This window comes from Phalacrocorax aristotelis, chromosome 4 (assembly GCF_949628215.1).
Source record: "Phalacrocorax aristotelis chromosome 4, bGulAri2.1, whole genome shotgun sequence".
Classification (NCBI taxonomy): domain Eukaryota; kingdom Metazoa; phylum Chordata; class Aves; order Suliformes; family Phalacrocoracidae; genus Phalacrocorax; species Phalacrocorax aristotelis.
Window position 1 is genome coordinate 33930698 of NC_134279.1, and position 20847 is coordinate 33951544.

General features: G+C 45.4%; 1 protein-coding gene across 1 annotated transcript; it reads left to right on the forward strand.

Moving 5' to 3' along the window:
• The first annotated feature begins 6219 nt into the window (after positions 1–6219).
• Positions 6220–20511, forward strand: SRP72 (signal recognition particle 72). The gene is made up of 19 exons (XM_075090882.1): positions 6220–6466; positions 7275–7395; positions 9189–9312; positions 10118–10261; positions 11032–11143; positions 12327–12358; positions 12978–13102; positions 13195–13252; positions 13461–13592; positions 14010–14138; positions 14656–14728; positions 15298–15362; positions 16342–16437; positions 16906–17009; positions 17603–17680; positions 18334–18471; positions 18739–18776; positions 19070–19229; positions 20241–20511. The coding sequence occupies exons 1-19, from the start codon at positions 6352–6354 to the stop codon at positions 20413–20415; spliced, it is 2019 nt and encodes a 672-aa protein (XP_074946983.1). The 5' UTR covers positions 6220–6351; the 3' UTR covers positions 20416–20511.
• The last annotated feature ends 336 nt before the right edge of the window (positions 20512–20847 follow it).

Below are 20847 nucleotides of genomic sequence, written 5' to 3' on the forward strand. Positions count from 1 at the left end.
TGTGATGAGGTATTGTATGCTGATATGTTCCTTACATTAAGGCAGTATCCTGAGTGGCAAAAGAAATGTGGAATCAGTTTGGCCCAACCGATCCTCTGGTGTTGGTATTAGAAAAGGATAGGTGAGAGAGAGATAAAGGGAAAATGTTAAAGAGGTGTTGACCCAGAATGAGCAGGACGAGGATGCAGAGATGTTAGTGGCTCCAAGATTGAGACAGAGACCTCAGAATCGTGGGTCTGAGCCCTCTGGGGCAGAGGGATTGGATGATGCATCCAAGAGAGGTGTTTTAAGAACAACTCTGGTGGTGGAGAGAACTTGCAGCCGGCAGGGAGTTGCATTGCAAGCCCCACTGAGACAAGCAGTTGGAAATGATGGTCCAGTTGTGATGAGAGTGTCTTTTTCGATCACAGACTTAAATAACTGGAAAACAGCTGCTGGTAGCTATAGGGATGATCCTGATCGGGTGGCTAGTGCTTTTGAAATTGTGGTCAAAACTCAGGATCCAGATTGGAGAGATATTGAAGCTATCATGCAAGTACTGTTTGATAGTATGGAAAGGGAGATAATTCGTAAAGCTGCAAGAACTCAGGTTGAGGCTCAGGTAGCAGCAGGGGTATTGCGAGGGCAGTTAAAGCACCACTTTCTCTCAGTAGATCCTGGTTGGGACCTTATTGACAATGGAGATAAATTGTTGTTAATGCAATATCAGAAGTGGGTTTTGTTCGGTGTAAGAAATACTATACTGAAAGTGACAGATTGGTCAAAAGTATATGAAATCAAGCCAGATAGAAAAGAATCTCCAACTGATTTCTTAAATAAATTGAAGGAAGCTGCCTGGAAGTATACAGCCCTTGATCCCGAGTCAGAAGAAGGGAAGAACCAGTTAGCGACTTTGTTTACCAGGCAGTCTGCCGATGATATTCGGAGAAAGTTGTAAAAGCTACAGGGAGCAGATGCCAGAGATTTGGGAAAATTGTTGGATATGGCTTAGGTGGTCTATAGGAACAGGGATCAGCAGAAAGAAAAGAGGAATGCCAGACTGATCACTGCGCTATGAGGGAACTATGGCCCTCAAGGAGGAACCAGGGGTGGATTTAGAGGTGGTTATTGAGGAAGAGGACGTGGCAGAGGATTCAAAAAATCCCTAATAGGAGAGAGTCAGTGTGCTTATTGCAAAAACGAGGGGCACTGGAAGTGAGAAGCCCCATCTTTGCAGAAACTTGGGGAACCAGGCACTCCTGTGTTAGCTATAGAAGCTAAGGACTGAGGGAGGCTGGAAGAATCTCCCCCAGCAGAGCCCCTGGTTAAAATTAAGCTGGGGGAAGATGAAACAGAGATAGAATGTTTAGTTGATACAGGGGCAACCTATTTCATTTTAAATTCAAAGAGACATGAATTAGGATATGATAGTGTAAGAATCGTTGGTGCGACAGGAAAGGCAGAGACACAGCCCTTCTTTAAACCTATGAGATTTAAAATTGGAAAGCAATGGGTAATGCATCAGTTTTTGTATCTGTCAGGTGTGCCCAAACCTCTAATAGGCCAAGATTTATTGGAAAAATTAGAAGCTGAGATAAAGTTTAAAAATGGGGAAGTGGAAGTAATAATGCCTGGCTCTAAATTTGTCCAAGCTACGATATTGTTATTGCAGGAAATTGAGCAGGTGGAAAAGAAAATCCCCGCTGGAGTCGAGGATGCAGTGATTCCCATTGCCTGGGGCAGGAGATGTACCGGGGAAATCAGAGAGAGCTAAACCCATAAGGGTAGACCTTAAACCAGGATCGGCACTGGTAAAATTGAAACAATATCCCCCAAAAGTGAGAAGCCAAAATTGGGTTAGTACATATTATACAGAAATTTTAAAAGTATGGATTGTTGAAAGAATGTAAATCTAAGTATAATACTCTGATTTTACCTGTTAGGAAAGCTGACAGGAGATCTTACAGGTTCGTTCAGAATCTGAGAGCAGTGAATCAAATTGTCCAAGATCTCCACCCTGTGGTAGCAAACCCATATACACTGTTAACTGCTCTTAACTGAAGAATAGGGGTGGTTTACAGTTCTAGATTTAAAAGACGCCTTTTTCTGCATCCCGCTTGATTCTGAAAGTTAGGAATGATTTGCCTTTGAGTGGGAAAATCCTGAAATCGGAAGGAAGACCCAATATATTTGGACAGTATTACCACAAGGATTCAAAAACTGTCCAACAATTTTTGGAAATCAGTTAGCAAAAGATTTAGAACTGTTGAGACAAAACAATAAGAATGGGATAATGCTACAGTATGTTGACAATATACTGTTAGCTGGAAACTCCTGGGCAGAATGCCTGGAACTGACAGTTTATTAAATTTCCTTGGACTAAATGGTTATTGAGTATCAAAGGAAAAGGCTCAAATTGCATGAGAAACTGTAACGTATTTGGGTTTTGAAATTCTGGAAGGACAGAGACAGTTAAGTAATGAGAAGAAAGAAGCTATTTGCCAACTTCCAGAATCTTGAAATGTCCATGAGCTGAGAATGTTTTTAGGAATGGTGGGATGGTGTTGCTTATGGATTGCTAATTATGGACTGATAGTGAAATCTTTGTATGAATTACTGAAATCATCAAGAGGTTCCATGCAATGGACAGATGAAAATTGGAATGCATACACTCAACTTAAAAGGGCCTTGATGAAAGCTTCAGCTTTTGGGCTGCCTAATTTAGAAAAGCGTTTTGAACTGTTCACCTATGAAAGGCAGACCGTAACCCTCAGTGTTTTAACCCAACACTTGGGAGGATATAAATGAGCAGTGGCATATTTTTCTAAGCAATTGGATCCGGTAAGTCAGGGATGGCCTGCATTTTTAAGAGCAGTAGCTACAACCATATTATTAATACAAGAGGCTTGGAAGCTCACCATGGGACAGGAGATAACCATGTTCCACACATGGTAACTACAGTGTTGGATCAGAAGGGCGGACATTGGCTGTCCCCTAGCAGAATGCTAAAATATCAAGTGGTACTAAGAGAACCAGATGATGTGACCCTAAAGACTACTGCCGTGGTTAACCCTGCTATGTTCTTCTCAGCTTGACAGGAAGAAGGCAAACCTGAACACGACTACCTGCAGACCGTTGCAGAATTTATTCAAGCAGGCCTGACTTAAAGGATGTTCCCTTGCAGAATCCGGATTGGGAACTGTATCTGGATGGCAGTAGCTTTATGAAAGAAGGAAAGCAAGTATCAGGATATGCAGTTACCACTGTCAATGCAGTGGTAGAAGCACAAGCACTGCCCACCAAAAACATTGGCCCAAAAGGCTGAACTGATTGCTCTCACTCGAGCTTTGCAGTTAAGTAAAGGCAAACGTGTAAGTATTTGGACTGATTCAAAATACGCCTTTGGAGTAGTGCATGTACATGGAGCCCTTTGGAAAGAAAGAGGACTACTGTTTGCACAAGGGATGGACATAAAGGATAAAGAAGAAATTTTGAGCTTACCTGAGAGTATAAAGGCTCCCGTTGCTGTAGCTGTTATGCATTGTAAAGCTCACCAATCGGGACGAACCACTCAAGAAAGAGGAAATAAGCTAGCTGATTTGGCTGCAAAGCAGTCTGCAGAAAAAGGCTTAGAGAAGGAATTATTAGCTATAGTACCAGAAAAGAAAATCTCCCTCCAGAAAAATCCTATTTATGATATGCAGGATTTAAAATTAATTGAGACTTTAAAAGCAGAGAAAGGGGAAAATGGATGGGCAGTTACACCCTCAGGCCTGGTGGTATTACCCTATTCCCTTATGAATAGTCTAGTGAAGGAAGAACATAATGCTGTGCATTGGGGAACAGAAAATTTGTTAAAGCATTTGCAGAAGTCAGTTATTAGCAGGAACATGGTAGAAACCACTAGACCAGTCACAGAAAGATGTGAAATATGTTGTAGGAACAATCCAAAAACACAGAATAAAATTCAGTTTAGAAAAATTGCTGAGGGACAGGCACCTGGAGAATATTGGCAGATAGACTTACTGAATTGCCAAGAAAAGGAGGGCTAAACTATTTGTTGGTCCTTGTGGACACATATACAAGTTGGCCTGAGACCCTTCCATGTTGCATTAACAAAGCAAGAGACGTGGTAAAAATATTGTTGAAGGAAATAAGTCCAAGATTTGGAATACCTTTAGGAATGTCACTGGACAGAGGTCCACATTTTATAGCCAAAGAAGTTACTGAAATAAGTAGATTGTTAGGTACTAGTTGGGATTTGCATACCCCTTATAGACCCCAGTCTAGTGGTGAAGTAGAAAGAATGAATTGTACCCTTAAAACTCAGTTAAGCAAATGATGTCAAGAAACCTCAATGAACTGGACACAGGCTCTACCTTTAGCTTTGTTGAGAATCAGGGTCCAACCTTGAGGTAGCCAACATCTCAGGCTGTACAAGTTGATGTACAGACGACCATATCAAACACCTGGACTATGAGGAGAGATGCGAATACAAGGGGAGAGTGATATGAGAAATTACATCATTGCTCTGAGAAGAGTTTTGCAGGAACTGAATAAATATGTAGTCTTGAATAAATCTTTAAGTCTTGATTCCCCAGCACATCCATTCCAGCCTGGAGACTGGGTGTACGTCAAATCCTGGACTTCTTCTGAACCACTACAGGAGAAGTGGAAAGGACCATGTCAGGTTTTGTTAACTACATCCACAGCAGTCAAGTCAGAAGGAAAAGTACCATGGATCCACTATTCTCGAGTTAAGAAAGCACCAAAACCATGGACCTCCTAAGAAATAGCCCCTTTAAAGCTTACACTAAAGCAATAATATCTGTAGTGTATGCATTGACTGAAATTTTGGGAAGTACAGGACAAGGATTAGAGGCCCTGTGGAAAGAAAATGTCCATGTACAATTGGTAACAAGAATTGCTTCTGCAATTAATGCAAGCAACTGTTGGGTCTGTTCTAAGTTCCCAGGACATGGTGCTATGGCAAATGTTACTATAATAGGCCTTCTAATTCCTTTTAAAACTGCTTGGGATAATCATTGGGGCAGACCGGATGTTCATTTTAAGAACTACAGTGTAAACGCTCAAATCTGAGATATTAAAACCCCCAAATAACAAGAGAAAGTAAAATGTATCACAGATTATAAATTGACTAATCTTGGGAATTTCTCGGTAGGAAATTATTCACAGTGTGATTGGTATATGCAATTACAGTGGCAAAGAGGACAAAAGTACTGGGGAAAATACTGGGAGGTACTTAATGGAACAGGGTGGTATTAGTTATGTGGAAATAAGGCTCGTAAATCCTGCCCCCTTGGTGGACAGGTTCTTTACATTAGGAGTAATATTTCCTAGAAATAAGATAAAGGCTGAGCTCAGAGGGATGGGATGGTTGAGGTCTCCCATAGGAAGAAAGAAGAGAGAAGCACCTAATAGTAACAAGCCTAATCCATTAATAATTCGGTTTACAGCCTTTCATTCGTTTGCTAGGTGGTTTATTACATGGCTAGCTGTTAGCAAATTAGAGAAAGCCATAGTGAAATTATCAGCAATTATTGGAACTGGGATTGGAATTGGGCTGGCTACAAACCCTCAAAAGAAAAGGAGGGATTGATACTGACTTCAAAGGAACATATAGTCCCCTTCTAATTGGAGCAACAGAGCTAAGTCTGAAATACTTGGATTACTTTGCCAACAGATAGTCTTAGAATTTGCTAAATGTGATTAGAGAGAAGGGAGTCTGGAGGCCCTGTATCCTGGAGTAGAATAATTAAGCAAGATGTGCTATAATAAGCTAGTTTTCTATCAGTAAGAATTGTGTAACCAAGCCAAAAGCAAACTGAGCACCCCCAAAGACTGGGTTCAACCAGTAGACACGGTGAGGAAGACTGTCAATGACCACCGGAGAACCCTGGAAGACCACCAATGGACACGAATGTGCATGCATAAAGGACAATTGCTTATATTAATGAATTCCACAGAATAGTCTGCACACGATGATAATTTCCTAGAAAACCAAAGAATATGTGTATTTTGATTGCATATAACCCCTGAGTAGAGCAACTTGGTGCGCACACCAGGTGGAGCGATCCCCTGTGCGCCCAGTGGCACAATAAAGAATGCCTGCTTTCTGAAACTACGCACTGAGTTTTAGACGGTTCTTATTTTTACCGACTTACAGAATCGAGGGTGGGGCCGCGGTGCTGCGGGGGCGGTTGGGGGGGCGGGCAGAGCTGGAAGGTCCAGCGGAAGGCGGAGCCTCGCCTGGCCCCTGGCAACGTGGCGGCCGGCGCGCGCGGCCCTTCCGCTTCCGGGCCAGCCGCCGGCCCCGCCCTTCCCCGGCTCGTTTCTCCTCCCGGTTCCAAGATGGCGGTGGCCGCGGCGGGTGGCGCGGGGGCGGCGGCGGCGGCGTTGTGGAGCGAGGTGAACCGCTGCGGCCAGAACGGCGACTTCGCCCGCGCGCTCAAGTCCGTTAACAAGAGTGAGTGAGTGAATCCGCGGTGCCGCCGGCGGCGCCATTTGGGACGGCGTCGCTCCCGGTGTCCGTGTGTGTCCCGGTCCCGTGTCCTCCCCCCCACCACCCCCCCGCGCCTCTCCTGGCCGGTGTCGCTTCCCGGCGGAGTAGGGCCCTGTGCAGGGGCGCTGCGGCGGGGTTTCCGACTGCGGGAGCCGGGCTGCAGACTGAGGGTGCCCGGCGGACGCCGGGCACGGGTCGGGGGGCTTTGCGGTGCCGGGGGGAGGCGAGGGGGCAGCGCCCGGGGCCCGCTCCAGCGCCGGGACCGCCGGCTGCTTCTGGTGCGTCACGGAGCCCCTCCTGCGGGCCAGGCCCTCAGAGTTACCGTGGGCTTCCCTTCAGCTGTGGTCGTGGGAGGAAGGAGGGCTTTTCCACCCGGGAGCTGCGGGAGTGGTGCTATGCGCATGGACCGACCGACCTGGGAGCAGTAACTTGCTCGGGGGCGTGAGTCCACGCTGAGATGTGTTGTTTTGATAGTTTCCAGTGTCACTGAAAGGTTTGTCCAGGGGCGTACAGCTGCTTCGGTGCAGCTCTGTTCCAGGCATGTTAGCACAGCGGTCACTTCGGGTAGGTCCAGCACTTATATTGGATTCTCTTGTCCTGACAGGATTTGTTTCATGATCTAAGCCAAAGCAAGCCATGCTAGGACCCTTTTATATTGTCGCAACTGGTCTCTGTGATGGGTTTCTGTAACTGACAATACATGGCTCTTACAAAGCCTTAATGTGTCTGATAATGAGTTATATCATTACGTTGAAACTGATTTCCCCTCCAGTACTGCAGATCAGCAAAGATGATGTGACTGCGCTTCAGTGTAAAGTAGTGTGTCTTATCCAGAATGGGAACTTCAAGGAAGCCCTCAGCGTAATCAACACTCACACTAAAGTGTTAACCAGGTGAGTTGTGTCTTGCTATGCTCTGCAAAACATGAAGCAGTAAGTCCTTGAGAAGCTGCTGCAGCTTCAGTGGAGGGGACTAACAGGCAGCAGAATAAAGAGCAGGATGTGCTCAGAGCCATTGGGATTAGGCTTTTCAGTGAAACACTGACTTGTTCTGCGTGTGAGAGGTGGTCTGGGTGAGTTTGAGACAGTCTAATATCTTGTTGTTACGGTTGAAGGGATTGTCCCTAGTCTAGTTTTCAGCTACCTTCATGAGCTGATTCTGCTTGTTGATGTGGTTGAGCACCACAGCTGGTGCAAGGGAAGAGGACAGATCTTGTGGGGAGTGAAGAGAGGGAGAAGCCATTGCCAGTGGCAGCAAGCTGTTAGCTTTGCTTGGCTGTCTCATCATACTGCTCCTTGGGGACCCTTTCTTTGCCAGCCTGAAGGTACTGCTTCAGCTTTCGGGGTGGTGCAAGCCCTTTGTGCCTGTTCTCAAAATCAGGACCTTGGAAGCAGCTTGTGTTTAAGAACAAGTCAAGCTTCCCATTTGTGTCAGAGACAGACTCTAATTTTTTTCCTCATAAAGATGCTCTTTGTGCAACAATTAGGATCTAAATTGCTACCAAAGAACTGCCTGGCAGCAAAATTTTTGTTTTTCAGATACCGCTTTTGCTAAGGAACTTCCCAGGAAAGTGTTTTATAGCTTCAGTGTGATGAAATGTACGTTCCTGTATGTTCACATCTGAATAAAACATAATTACCTTATTCACAAACTCCTGGGATGGAAGGGGTTTAATTTAAGTTTTTTAGTTTTTTTGTAGTATATGATGAATTTGTCTAAATTCAACTGGCTTCAGAGTTCTCCCTATAACTTCTTTAGCTTGACTCTACTGTGTGTCTTCCTCTGTATCCTGCAGAGCAGGGAAAGGGGTGGTTCTTACTCTGCCTTGAAGTTGTCCTGTCCTGCACGGAGGCTGGTCTGCTGCTTTGCTTTAATTCTTAATGCCATTCATTTGTTTTCAGGCTCCCCTAGTACTCAGCTGTGCTGAGATAATTTTAAATAGACAGAGAAATAGCTGGTGACAAGTGGCACAAGTGACAAACTAAAGGAATCACTGATTAATTTTCCTTTGGCTTAAGTGGTAATTCAGGGGGTAGGTGGAACACAGCATTCAAGGCTCTACTTGTTTAATAATGCTTCCCTGCTGGTGTGAGCTTGCTTTGAAGCCAATTTTATGTGAACATCAGCAAGCCCTATTGCTGCAGTTCTGCTGCGCTGATATTTCAAAATAGGTTAATGCTACTGTTCGCTTAGTATCAGACTATGAGAGGGGCTGGGTTTCATACCGTTTCCTTTCTCTCTCTGTGTGAGTTGATTGTCTTTCCAAGTTTGCAGTAACTATCTTTTGCTGTAATGATGCCTTCTCCTTAAGAAGGAGTCATATAATAAGTTCAATATTGTTTTACCTTTAAGCATGTGATTCGCATAATCAGTAGGAGGCGAGGCGGGGGCACAGATGAGTTTGAAATGCCATGTGTCTGGCAACATCAGAAAAAGAGGAACCTCTTAGGTGAAGTTTTTATATTCCTTTTCTGTTGAACACAAAGTAGGTTTAAGATATTTTCAGCACTCAACAGATACATAATTCAGTAATCTGGGATCACGTGCTCACCTCTGGTGTTTGGCTATTTGGGAATGCAGCAATCTGTTACTAGTTATGGCTACTTAAGTAAGTGTGTTCAGGTGGGTGAATGTTGTTGAATGAAGTCTACAGTGCCTGCTCTCAGCCTTTGACTTGTCCTTGCAGTGACGTTATTGCCTTTGAGAAGGCCTACTGTGAATACAGGTTGAATCGTATTGAAAATGCTCTCAAGACCATTCAGAGTGCCAGCCAGCAGACAGACAAACTGAAGGAGCTTTATGGACAAGTGGTAATTACAAGCTTTTCTTCTTGGTGGGAGTTTCATATGCTGGGTTCCTGTCCCTCCTCTAATGTGGGGCAAGTATGGGGACAGAATTTCCTTCTCTGCCTTGAAGGTAAGGAGAGGTACAGCTCCCAGCTGCTCCAGCTTTTGCAGAGCTTCAGTTACCTGTTGCTGGAGGCAGAGTTGTCATCCTATTGCCACTGAACAAGAGCAATACATTTGTGACGCCCTCTCCCTTCCTGGGTCTGGCCTGATAATAGCCATCTAGCTGAGGGGATGGAGGATGGAAGAGAGCTGATGAGATTTATCTGTGGTTGAGCCATCTGCTTGCATTGGATACCTGTCCAGGAATGGTTTGCGGGACCTGACATCTCAGGCACTAGAAGTGAAGCAGAAAAGAAGTTGTGTTTCTTCTGTGGTTTGTCCCTGGTTGATCAGAACAGTATTGTGAAGGATTGGCTGTCTCCTCTCAGCTATATGAAAGACCATTCGTTTAATCTGTCATAGAGAGGTGATCTAGTCTGGAAAAAGGCTGCCTGAAGACAAAACTGTAAATTGCTACTTTTAAAGAAGCTGTTTGAGTAATAAGAACTGTGCTGCTTTTGTGCAGTATCTGGTGTCATTGCTTGAGTCCTTGCAAATGTCACCTTTAGAGTTTGTCCTTAAAGGTAGATGAAAATGTTAGTAATGTTCAGCTTAAAACATATGATGCTGTGCTGCTGCCAGCCCATGGGGAGGGATGATGGAGGCTGTAGTTACAAGCATAAACAGGGAAATACTATACTGAAGACTAATCCCTCCCCCTTCTCAGTTGTACAGGTTGGAGCGTTATGATGATTGTCTGGCTGCATACAGAGATCTCATCCGCAATTCCCAGGATGAGTATGAGGAAGAGAGGAAAACCAACCTCTCTGCTGTTGTGGCAGCACAAAGCACGTGGGAGAAGGTGATGCCAGTAAGTAAGTGTGCATGTGTATAAGAGCGAGAGCCGAGGGATAAAGGATATGGAATTGTAGATATTTAACAGGATAGAAATGTGTTCTTGTCTTTTAATGGCTTCTGAGTATATCAAAGATCACCTAACAGTTTCTCCGGTATGGAGGAATAAATGCTGTTATTCTGAGGAATGAAGAGTTATACTTCATCTTTGATCTCTAGGAGACTTGTATTAGTAGATGTCACAGCAGAGTGGGAAGTACATCTCTCTCAGCCTGCATTAGGCAGAACACCTGTAGTGACTAGCATATCTTATTACCCTGTTGTCCAGGGTAAAACTAACTGCCTGGATCACCCAGCCATGCTTGGGAATGTTTTTGTTAATGAACAGTGCAGATTGTAATGTTCTCATTTTCTTCAGAAATCTTTGTCCTTGGAGGTGTGCACAGCATGCTCACCTTTCTGCTCAGCATTGTGGACCCACTTTCTAATTCTCTAGAGTAGCTGTTCTTACCTGCCCTCTTTCAGCAGCCTAAGTAGTCTCCAAATTCAGGCTGGAGTTTCACTGCTGCCTTGTCAGTTGCCTCTGACTTTGTTGTGCAGTGTAAGGGAAGATCCTTTGCACTGTGATTTATTTGCCAGGTGTGTCCCATTTTAGAATTGTCTCTAAATTTATTTTGCAAGGAATAGTTTGAATGTATGCGAAAACTATAGTTTGTATCCATTGCTTGTCAAATCTGGATAGATCATTTGGTGTTTATGCAGTGTTACATTTGCTTTTCATGCTAGGAGGATTTGGGCCTTCGAGAAGCTACCTACGAGCTGTGTTATAACAGTGCATGTGCATTGATTGGGCAAGGAAAGTTGAGTGAAGCAATGAAAAAACTACAGAAAGCAGAAGGTAAAAACATGGTGAGGTGAGAGGGAAGCTTTGTGTGATAGAAGTAGTTACTTGCTCTCTATAGACACACTTAATCAGAGGGAAAGAGGTTTTGGAAATTTAAAATATGACCAACTGCAGGTTTCATTTTAAGTTTCCAGATGTTTCCTGACGGAACTGGTGTTTCTGTAGAAGCATTCCTCTGCAGCTCTTTTGCAGAGCCATGCGGCATGTACCATCTCGTGGTTGTCATATAGCTCCCTGATTGGTGTTCAATGCCTTTGAGCATTTTTTTGAAGTAGGAAGTAGGCATGAGCATAATCTCTTCTCATAAGCATGAGATGTTTCATTTATTCTGACTCCTGGTTTTATTAGTATACATATATGTGTGTATATATATAAACGTATACCACAAAAAATAATAATACTTCATGGTCTGAATTAGGTATGAAATTAGTATAAGCCAATAAATGAGCTTTTCTTGTAAAGAGGATTTTTTTTTCTCTGGGGTGGAAGGGGGATTTTGTGTGTGTTTAAAAAGAAAAAAAAGGCCAGGGATGGGAGAATTAGGAAGAATTAGTTTCTTTCTAATTGCTCTTGCAATTAAATAGGTCTGTCTTTTCCTGATTTTGATGATAGAATAGCAGCTCTCCCATACACCTGATTTATTGAGCATGTGTAATTTGAACCAATGTACTGTGCTAGTAGTCCTTTGGAGAGCAAAACAAGTGATGTCCTGGTGAGGTGTATTAGAAGGTTAAGTGGTGACTGGTATCTGTACTGAAAATTGATGGAATTTCTGCCCCGAAAAGGGTGGTGTAATCTGAATACTGCAGGCTCGCAGCAGTTAAAATAACTCTCAAGATGGTGAACAGTTGCAGCAGAGTGATCCCTGTGGAAAAGATCAGGAGCTAGTTTTAAGGAAATTTTTTCAGGAGAGAAAATGAGTGTGACTCTGCTCTCAGAAGGCAGCACTGGGAGGGGCAGTATCTCCTGTGCATTTGATATTTCTTCTGCATCATCTAGTCTTCTCCCTCATGCTCAGTCCCATCCATCATCAGACTTGTAGCCTGATGTCCCCATGTAATGTTGCAGAAGTTTTGGGGATACATGAAAAAAGCGTATGTTCCTCTGTGCATCTAGGCTGGTTTTTTTTCTCCTAAAGCCTTCTAAACTGTGTTCTTTGATTTGTTTTTCCTTCTAGAGCTGTGCCGCCAATCGCTATCGGAAGACTCTGTAAGTTCTTGATGTTGTTCTGGAAAGTGTTTGCTTTGCACCAGCACGAGCGAGGGTGTGGTCATGAAGTGTACTGCGGATAGCCAGAGGATAGCCAAAGCTGCTGTGCAGTATTACCCAGCAAGACTTGCCACCGCTGCGGCTACCTGCTTCTGAGGCTGGGGCAGCAATCATGGTGGTTGCAGAAGTGTAGCTAACACTGCAGACTGTTTGCTGCTGTGCTCCTTGCACAGTTGCCTCTGCTGGTGCAGGCAGGATGGGTACAGGTTGTCTGATACCTCCCTGTGACCCACGCCTGCTATGGATGACATGCTGAGTGGGTGCTGGGAAACACAGGAAATTTGTAATCACTGTTCTTGGCTCGAGCAGAGGGGCAAATTCAATGCACAAGTTAAGGGTATCTTCAGATTCTTGCAAGAGCAGGTGAAGCTTTCTTTGCTCCTGGTTTAACCCTGATAGCTTGTATTTGTTTTGTGGCTACAACCTTTACCTGTATTGGCTGGGGTACTTTGCTGCTAACACTTCTCAGGAGAGCTCATAGACGTTTGCCAGCAGAATGCTGAAGCCAGGAGAAGAGAAGTGAGATGGCAGCTTTTTTTTTGCCTTGATTTTCCTTCAGGATGTGACAGAGGAAGACATTGAGGCTGAACTGGCCATCATTCATGGTCAGATGGCTTATATCATGCAACTGCAGGGTCGTACAGAGGATGCTCTACAGCTCTACAATCAAATAATCAAGTTGAAGTAAGGGCTCTTCTAAAACAAATGGTCAGTCTTCCATCTCTAGAGAGACTACTGTTAAATAACAGTATGCTTTCTCCTTTTCTTATCTGCAGGCCAACAGATGTAGGACTGCTAGCTGTCATTGCAAATAACATCATCACAATTAACAAGGTACGGAATTACCTTGCTGCTTTCAGTGTGGCCCTTTCTGGTGGTTACTCAGCCTGCTTCTCTGCTTCAGTGGAGACGGGGGTAATCAAGAAAGACTTTTTCCTAAACAGTAGTTAAATTGCAGACCCAGAGACTGTTTCTTCAAGGAATGTAGTGAAATCTTCATCATGAATGAATGAAATGAAATAATGATTTTTGATTTCTTCAGGACCAAAATGTCTTTGACTCAAAGAAAAAGGTGAAGCTGACCAATGCAGAAGGTGTTGAGCATAAACTCTCCAAGAAACAGCTTCAGGCAATCGAATTCAACAAAGCTTTGCTGGCAATGTACACTAACCAGGTAGGGGAAACTGACCTGCAGTAAGTAGCTAGTGCTTTAGCACTCTGCACAGGGGTTTGACTAGGTGAAAATGGGTATGCAGCTGTTCTGTGTCAGAAGGTAAGACCAACTGGTTTAGGCACATAAGTGAGGAGGAAAAAAAAAAAGGTCGTCCCTAAAGTAACAGACAGCTGGTTGTGTAGTGACTTGAGTATTGCTGTAGGGAGGATGGTGTGGAGATGACCAGGAGACAGAGGGGTGTGTGGGGTTCTTAAATGCTTCTGAAGTGCTACTAAGAGGATGACTTCTTGGTTCTGTGTACACATTTCAGGGAAGCCATCACTAGCATCTTTTCTTAGATGTAACTGGTATGTTAAGCCCTGTGTTTAGGTGCTTGCAGAGGCTGAGAAAAGTGTATTGTCTCTCCTCACTCCCCAGGCAGATCAGTGCCGCAAGCTGTCAGCAAGCCTGCAGTCACAGAGCCCTGAGCATCTGCTCCCTGTGCTTATCCAGGCAGCCCAACTGTGTCGCGAGAAGCAGCATGCAAAGGCCGTAGGGCTTCTGCAGGTAGGTTAAGAGAAAGTTCTCCTTTGGCCAAGCTTCATTTAAATTTGTGCTTTTTCTTGTGTGCTGTTTACCTTAGCTTGTTTTGTCAGGCTTAAATTTCCAGGGGTCTCTGACTGTGCTTATTATGGTTTGGTTTAATGCTGCTGGAAAGCATTTACACCCAACTGAATGATGCTGCTTTTAAAGGGAAATAGAAATCACAGGTGCAAGGGACTATGCTTAGGAAGCTGTAGCAGACTTCTAGGGTAAGCAGTGGGCTGTGGTGCTCTGCTTGCAAGCAGTTTGCAACAGCCTCCTTTTGGGGAGGGAGTGAGGGGTCTGGGACAGAAATCTGAGAGGGTGATGGGCCACTGGCTCAGTTTGGGGCCCTCCTCTGCTGTGTGCTGAAGCCTGCCTGTGCTGGAAAGCTTCCTTTGGCTCTTGCCAGCTTGCTGTGACTGAGCACGAGATATGAATCACCAGAGCAGCAGCCTGGTGCGCACACATATGTTGAATTGTTCTTTCCTCTGACTCTCAGGACTTCGCAGACCAGCACCCTGCCAATGCAGCTGAGATCAAGCTGACGATGGCCCAGCTAAAAATTGCTCAAGGTATCCAATGATCTCCTTTGTTGGGAAGTGTCTGCATATGGTAATAATACAAGGGGTGAGAAAAACAGGCTTTAGGGCAATCTTTGCTGCAGTTGCTATTGTGACTGTGCTGCAGAGCAGAGATGCTTTCAGTTGGGTGTTCTATATATACGGCTGTGGCAGGATAAATCTCGTAGCTTAATGTCTGCGTGTCCAGGCTCCACAGATTCCTGGTAGAGGTGCTGACAGTCTTTATGAATAATTGGGCTGAATCTGTTCTGGGGCAGTAGGGTCTTTGGAGCAGCATGGGGCTCCTTGATGCTATCATTCCTATATAGAGTCAGGCAGTGTGGAGTTGCTCGTGGAAGAGAAGACCCTGCTTGCAAAAGCTTGCTCCTGAACCCTTGCAGGATGTGGCACGGGCAGAAAGGTCTTTTGTGTGGAGGCCTGTCCTTTATTCCTGGAAATGGGGGAGATATTCCAAGAAGGAGATCCTAATGTCCCCATTGTTTACCTTTGCCTGGATATTCACAGGCAGGGTGAAGTGTTAACCATGCCACTCAGCATGTTCCTCCATGTCTCTCTTCTAGGCAGTGTAACCAAAGCCTGCATGATCCTGAGGAGCATAGAAGAACTGCAGCACAAGCCTGGTATGGTAAGCAACACTCAGTCTGAACTGTGTGAGGTTTTTCCCCTGTAGCACAGCTCTGTACTGCCTGCTCCCTGTTGTGTCTTCCCTGTGGTTTTCACTTGACCTGGGTGCCTGCAGGGAATTTGAGCCCATCTTCCTTGTCTTGCACAAAGGTGGGATTATAACTTCTCATCAGGTGGCCTGAACACAGAAGTACTCTGCCTGTCAGCAGAGATGCTCTCTGCCTATGTTCCCACTCTCTCGTAATCCCTCAGACCTGCGTGTTGCCTGGATTTACTTGCGTAACGTGATTGGAGCAGCTGCTTCCCTGGTATGTACTGTTGGGAAGTATTTGAAGCAGGTTTAGGACAACAGGCATGAGGGAGAAAGTGCCATATGTTCCCCACAGCATCACCCTGGTCTGCATGTGTCCACATCTGGTATTTGGAAAATATGACCTTGAAAACACTCAAGTGTACAGCGTAAATGTCTTGAGCAGCAGCTGACAGTTGTAGGTCTGTTCTAATTGCAAGTGCACATTGTCAAAGTAATTTATGGGGGCAGTCAGCAATACCAGCTCCTTGCCCTGGGTCACCTCTAGTTGTGACTGGGGTGTAGACAAGCAGACGATGTCTGTATCATCTCTTCAGTGCTGCTTTTTTTTTTTTTCCATGGTTCTTGGGATAGAGAATGGGGGAAGAAAAAGGACTTCTAATGAAACTGTGTCCAGTGGCAAGGACACAAAGTGCCAAGACAAGAAGGTTCTTTCTGTGAATGCAGCATTAAGCTTGTACTGTAGCAGAAAGACTGGTGGGAACATTTCTTTGGGAGGGACCCAGTCTTGCCTGGGTGTCCTGCCTGTTAACCACAGCTGGTTTTTCTGGACAGAGCAGAAAGCTCACACTGAGTCTGCTTTTAGGAAAACCCATCATTTACTGCTGACTGTCTGGCTATAGATGGCTTTTGTGAGGATCTGATATAAGCTGCTCTTGAATGGTTGCAGGTGTCTGCGTTGGTGACAATGTACAGTCATGAAGAGGACATTGACAGTGCAATTGAGGTCTTCACGCAGGCTATCCAGTGGTATCAGCAGTTCCAGGCAAGTCAGACCAGAGGAGCTAACATGCAAGGCTTTGTCCCAGTCTTTCCTAGCTAGTTCAACCCAGCTTTTCCTGTTGATAACACAGCCCCAGCAGCTCATCCGATTGGGGTTTTGGAGACCTGCGAGCTCCTGTTTTAGTAAGCATTTGTTTTATCACTGTTTCATTATTTTAGACGTGTTGCAAACATGGAGCAACACCTCCTGTCAGATTAGGAGAGTGGAGGCAATGGGTGCCCAAATGTAGCAATCAGGCCTTCTCCCTGATTAGAAAACATTGTGGAGCAGCAAGCTGTCTTGTCCCATGCAGTTCTGCCTCACATCCTGGAGTGCAAAGGTGGTCTACTTTCTGCATGGCAGGGTGCTTACTCAGTTCTTCTTAGCTAGGTCTTAGCCAGGGCATTAAAGCCAGCTAGAGCTGGGATCTGTGCTACAGTAATCCATGATCTGTGGTGCTCTGTCTTTCAGCCAAAGTCTCCTGTCCATTTGTCGCTGATAAGGGAAGCTGCCAACTTCAAACTAAAGCATGGCAGGAAGAAGGAAGCAATCAGCGACTTGGAGGAGCTCTGGAAGTGAGTTGGGTGGTTGCTGAACAGGAGGTTTCCACCCAGAGACCTCTGCAAGCTGTCTGGTGCCAGACACTGACAATGTGGGTTGACTGGTAGCCCTCCTTTGGAGCTGTTTTTGCATGGGGGCTCCAAGGCAAAGCCATATTTTGGAAGGGGAGGGGATCATTCATTTTATCTGTAGCTGAAGTTCACTTGAAAACCTGGTTGACTTGTCCCAGAGGCCTCCTGTGTGCATTGAAGGTTGCTCTGGGGACTGGGACGTGTAATTTTTTCTGGTGCTGCATAAACCATGGATTTTTAGGTTTTAGTTTTTATTATGCACTTGATAAGGTGTTCTGAGGGGACTGTTAACTTGCCTTTGCTACTGGGACCTGAGGGATTTTTCTTTCATTGCCTGCTTCATGATACTGTAGAGATGTCTGCACCTCCCTTTGTCCGCACCAGTGATGTGCTGTGGATGAGACCACAGACTGACGTGCCTGTCCCTACAGATAGCAGCTAAGCTGCAGCAGCAAGCACTGCATGGCAATACCAGTCTTTGGGATATGTGTGTGCCTTGGTAACTTGGTCGGTTTTTTTTTTTCTTCCCTGCAAAGGCAAAACCCGAAAGACGTGCATACTCTGGCACAGCTCATATCTGCCTACTCCCTGGTGGACCCTGAAAAAGCTAAAGTGTATCCTTTTGGTGGTGGCATCAGAGCAAAGGAAGTGGTTTTTGGGCATTGCTCCCTTGGATTTCAGCTGTGTGGGGAATTCAGGTCCACTCCTACCTGAAGAAAGGCAAGGAACATCTCTAGAGCAGCCACATATCCAGGCCAAGTTGTCTGGAGCTACATTATTTCCCTAATTGGTTTGATTACTGCAGGATCCCAGGACCCTTTTGTCTTTGGCCTGCTTCTCTTTGAGAATTGGTAATTTAAGACTAAGTGGAACCAAAAATAGGAGCTCCTCCATCTTTTCTCTTGGAATCTTAAATCTGTGGTAGTAATGCAGGATTGTGCCCGATAAAATATGGCTAAGCTCTCACTGACCCAAAACGTCACGTTCACATACTGCTTTTGCCACCCTGAACAACTTTCAGAGAAATTTGCTGCTTCTGTCCCCATATCAAAAGAAGGGAAAAATGAGGCAGATGACGATCAAGCAGCTCATCCCAGCTTGTGTAGGAACCTGGTGGGAGAGCTGGAACTAGGCCCATAGGCCTGTCTGGTGTCTATTACTAACAGGCCGAATTTGTTCAAGCTGAAGTTGCCTGTTGGTGTCTGGACAAACCTGGGCGTTCATCTTTTTGCTTGCCGGTTTGTATCCCTGAACTCTTCCCTCACAGACTTAGCAAACACTTGCCTTCCTCGGACACCATGTCACTGAAAGTCGATGTTGATGCGCTGGAGAACTCCCATGGAGCAACCTATGTGCGGAAGAAAGCTGGGAAGCTCACTGGAGATAACCAGCAGAAGGAGCAAGGGTAAAGTCAGCAGCTGTAGCTCTGGTGCTGTCATTCTTTGGGCAGTCTGGGGTGGCACGAGAACCATGGCTGATGTGGTGGGGGTATTGCTGTAGAAGGCAGGCTGGTGTAAGGCAGCCTGTTTAACTGCAAGGAGCTTCAGGTAGCAGCAGGCCAAGTTTTGAGGGAGATGGGAATGGTTTAGCTTCTTCCAGAACTAATTTTTAGTTGACCTGTCTGCTGTGTCTGTGCTGTGTCACAGCAGCTATTTCCCTTCTTGCTTTTCAGACAAGGGGATGTGAAGAAGAAGAAGAAAAAAAAGAAGGGTAAGTTGCATTTCCAGAGAGCTTGCCAGATTGTTTCTTCAAATAGCCAGCCTTCAGCTCCCCAGGAGCTGGAGCCCTTTGCTGGGACTGTGTCCCTGTGAACCCATATCTTCATGATAGCTTGTTTGGATGGGGCATTTTTCCACAGAAGTGAGAGCAACGTCCTGATAGGATAATGTGGGTTGCTGGGCTGTTTGCGCTTCCTAGCTGCTGGCATCCCATGTGTATCGCTTGCTGATGCCTCTCTAGGGTATTAACCCCAATCTCATTTCCTGACGCTGGATTTTCTGCAGGAAAGCTGCCTAAGAACTACGACCCCAAGGTGACTCCTGACCCTGAGCGGTGGCTTCCAATGCGAGAGCGTTCCTACTATCGGGGACGGAAGAAGGGCAAGAAGAAGGATCAGGTTGGCAAGGGGACTCAGGGTTCAACCACAGCTGGCTCCTCTGAACTGTAAGTACCCATTCTGCAGGGCTTGGTGTGGGGTATCACTCCTGGGTGGCTGGGAGGGCTGGCTTTGTGCTGCTTTTCTGTGGCTCTGCCATCGTGCCAACCGTGGGTAGCACAAGTGAAATTGTACTTTGCAACTTGAACTTTCTACCAGCTGCTCTTCCCGAAGATGCCTATAGGTTACTGAAACACAAAATGTACATACAATAGGCATGCTTGAAGGTGCCATGGTGCAAATAAAATTCCCATAGTCTTTTAATACGCTTTTCTTAGCTTTGATGAGACTAATTTTGCATATTTTATCTGGAGCCATTAGCTTTCAAGTCTTTTGGGGGCTGGAAAACCATTAGCCATGATTAGGAAAACACTATACTTCCTTTTAAGTTGACACTGATTATTTGAGCTGGAATCAGGGTTTACACTTGTGTACGAGGCCTGACAGCAAGATGATGACTTACTAGCAACCGAGAGAAGGAAGTGCTGCTAAAATAATAGCAACGAAGGGAATTGCCAGTGCTGTCTGATAGTTTCTCTTTACATGGCTGTCTCAAAACAGAAGCATGAAAAGTTTTTTGTGGTACTGTTGGTGAGAGCAGTGTTTGCGAGGAGAGCTGGCACAAAGATGCCTTTGTGGTTAAGGAGAGAGAAAGGATGTTGGTTTTGCACTGTCTAAGCCTGGGGCCCTGAAAGGCCTCTCCTGTGTTGCATGAACTGTCACATGTCTATTGAAAAGTTAGTGTAAGTCCTCAACAACAAATGCAAGGCTATGTAGTGAACATTGGTTAGAAGGTGATTGCCTGCCCTGTGAGACGTGTCTATCATGTATTGGCCCTTCTATATATGTTGAAGCTTATTTAAGGTCTCTTTGTACGAGTACCCTCCCATACATAATGCTACCTGATGCTGTCTTATGGGGCAGCTGCTATATTTTGCTGTCAGCTTCCTGCAGTACTGCCACATTTTGCAGGTGGTGGTGAACCCACACGGTATCTCTTTCTCTCATCTTCCCTGCAGGGATGCCAGTAGGACTGCCAGCAGCCCACCTACCTCCCCTCGGCCTGGCAGCGCTGCAGCTGTATCGGCCGCAAGTAATGTCATCCCTCCCAGGCACCAAAAACCTGCTGGTGCCCCGGCCACCAAGAAGAAACAGCAGCAGAAGAAGAAGAAAGGGGCTAAAGGAGGGTGGTAAAAAGCAGGATGTATAATCTTCCTCCCTCAGCAGGTGATGCTGGTTGCAGAATAAAGGTCAAAAGCAAGTGCTGGAGAAAGACTCTTGGCATCTGGATCTCTGTCCTGCCTGTCATTGCTGTGGGGGCAAATGGGCTGCTATAGGTTCTGTGACGCATCTGCTCACCAAGTTGCCTTCATAGAATCATAGAATTATTAAAGTTGGAAAAGACCTCTAGGATCATCAACCCAACACCCCCATGCCTCCTAAACCATGCCCTGAAGTGCCGTGTCTACATGTTTTTTGAACACCTCCAGGGACGGTGACTCTACCACCTCCCAGGGCAGCCTGTTCCAACGCCTGACCACTCTTTCAGTAAAGAAATTTTTCCTAATATCCAATCTAAACCTCCCCTGGTGCAGCTTGAGGCCATCTCTTCTCGTCCTAGACTTG

What these genes read in the sequence shown, in the direction of transcription:
- SRP72 (XM_075090882.1), top strand. Translation starts at nt 6,352, where the DNA reads ATGGCGGTGGCCGCGGCGGGTGGCGCGGGGGCGGCGGCGGCGGCGTTG. An exon ending in TGGCAATGTACACTAACCAG is followed by an intron (nt 13,593 to 14,009) that starts GTAGGGGAAACT and finishes CTCACTCCCCAG; the next exon opens with GCAGATCAGTGCCGCAAGCT. An exon ending in ACAGCTGGCTCCTCTGAACT is followed by an intron (nt 19,230 to 20,240) that starts GTAAGTACCCAT and finishes TCTTCCCTGCAG; the next exon opens with GGATGCCAGTAGGACTGCCA.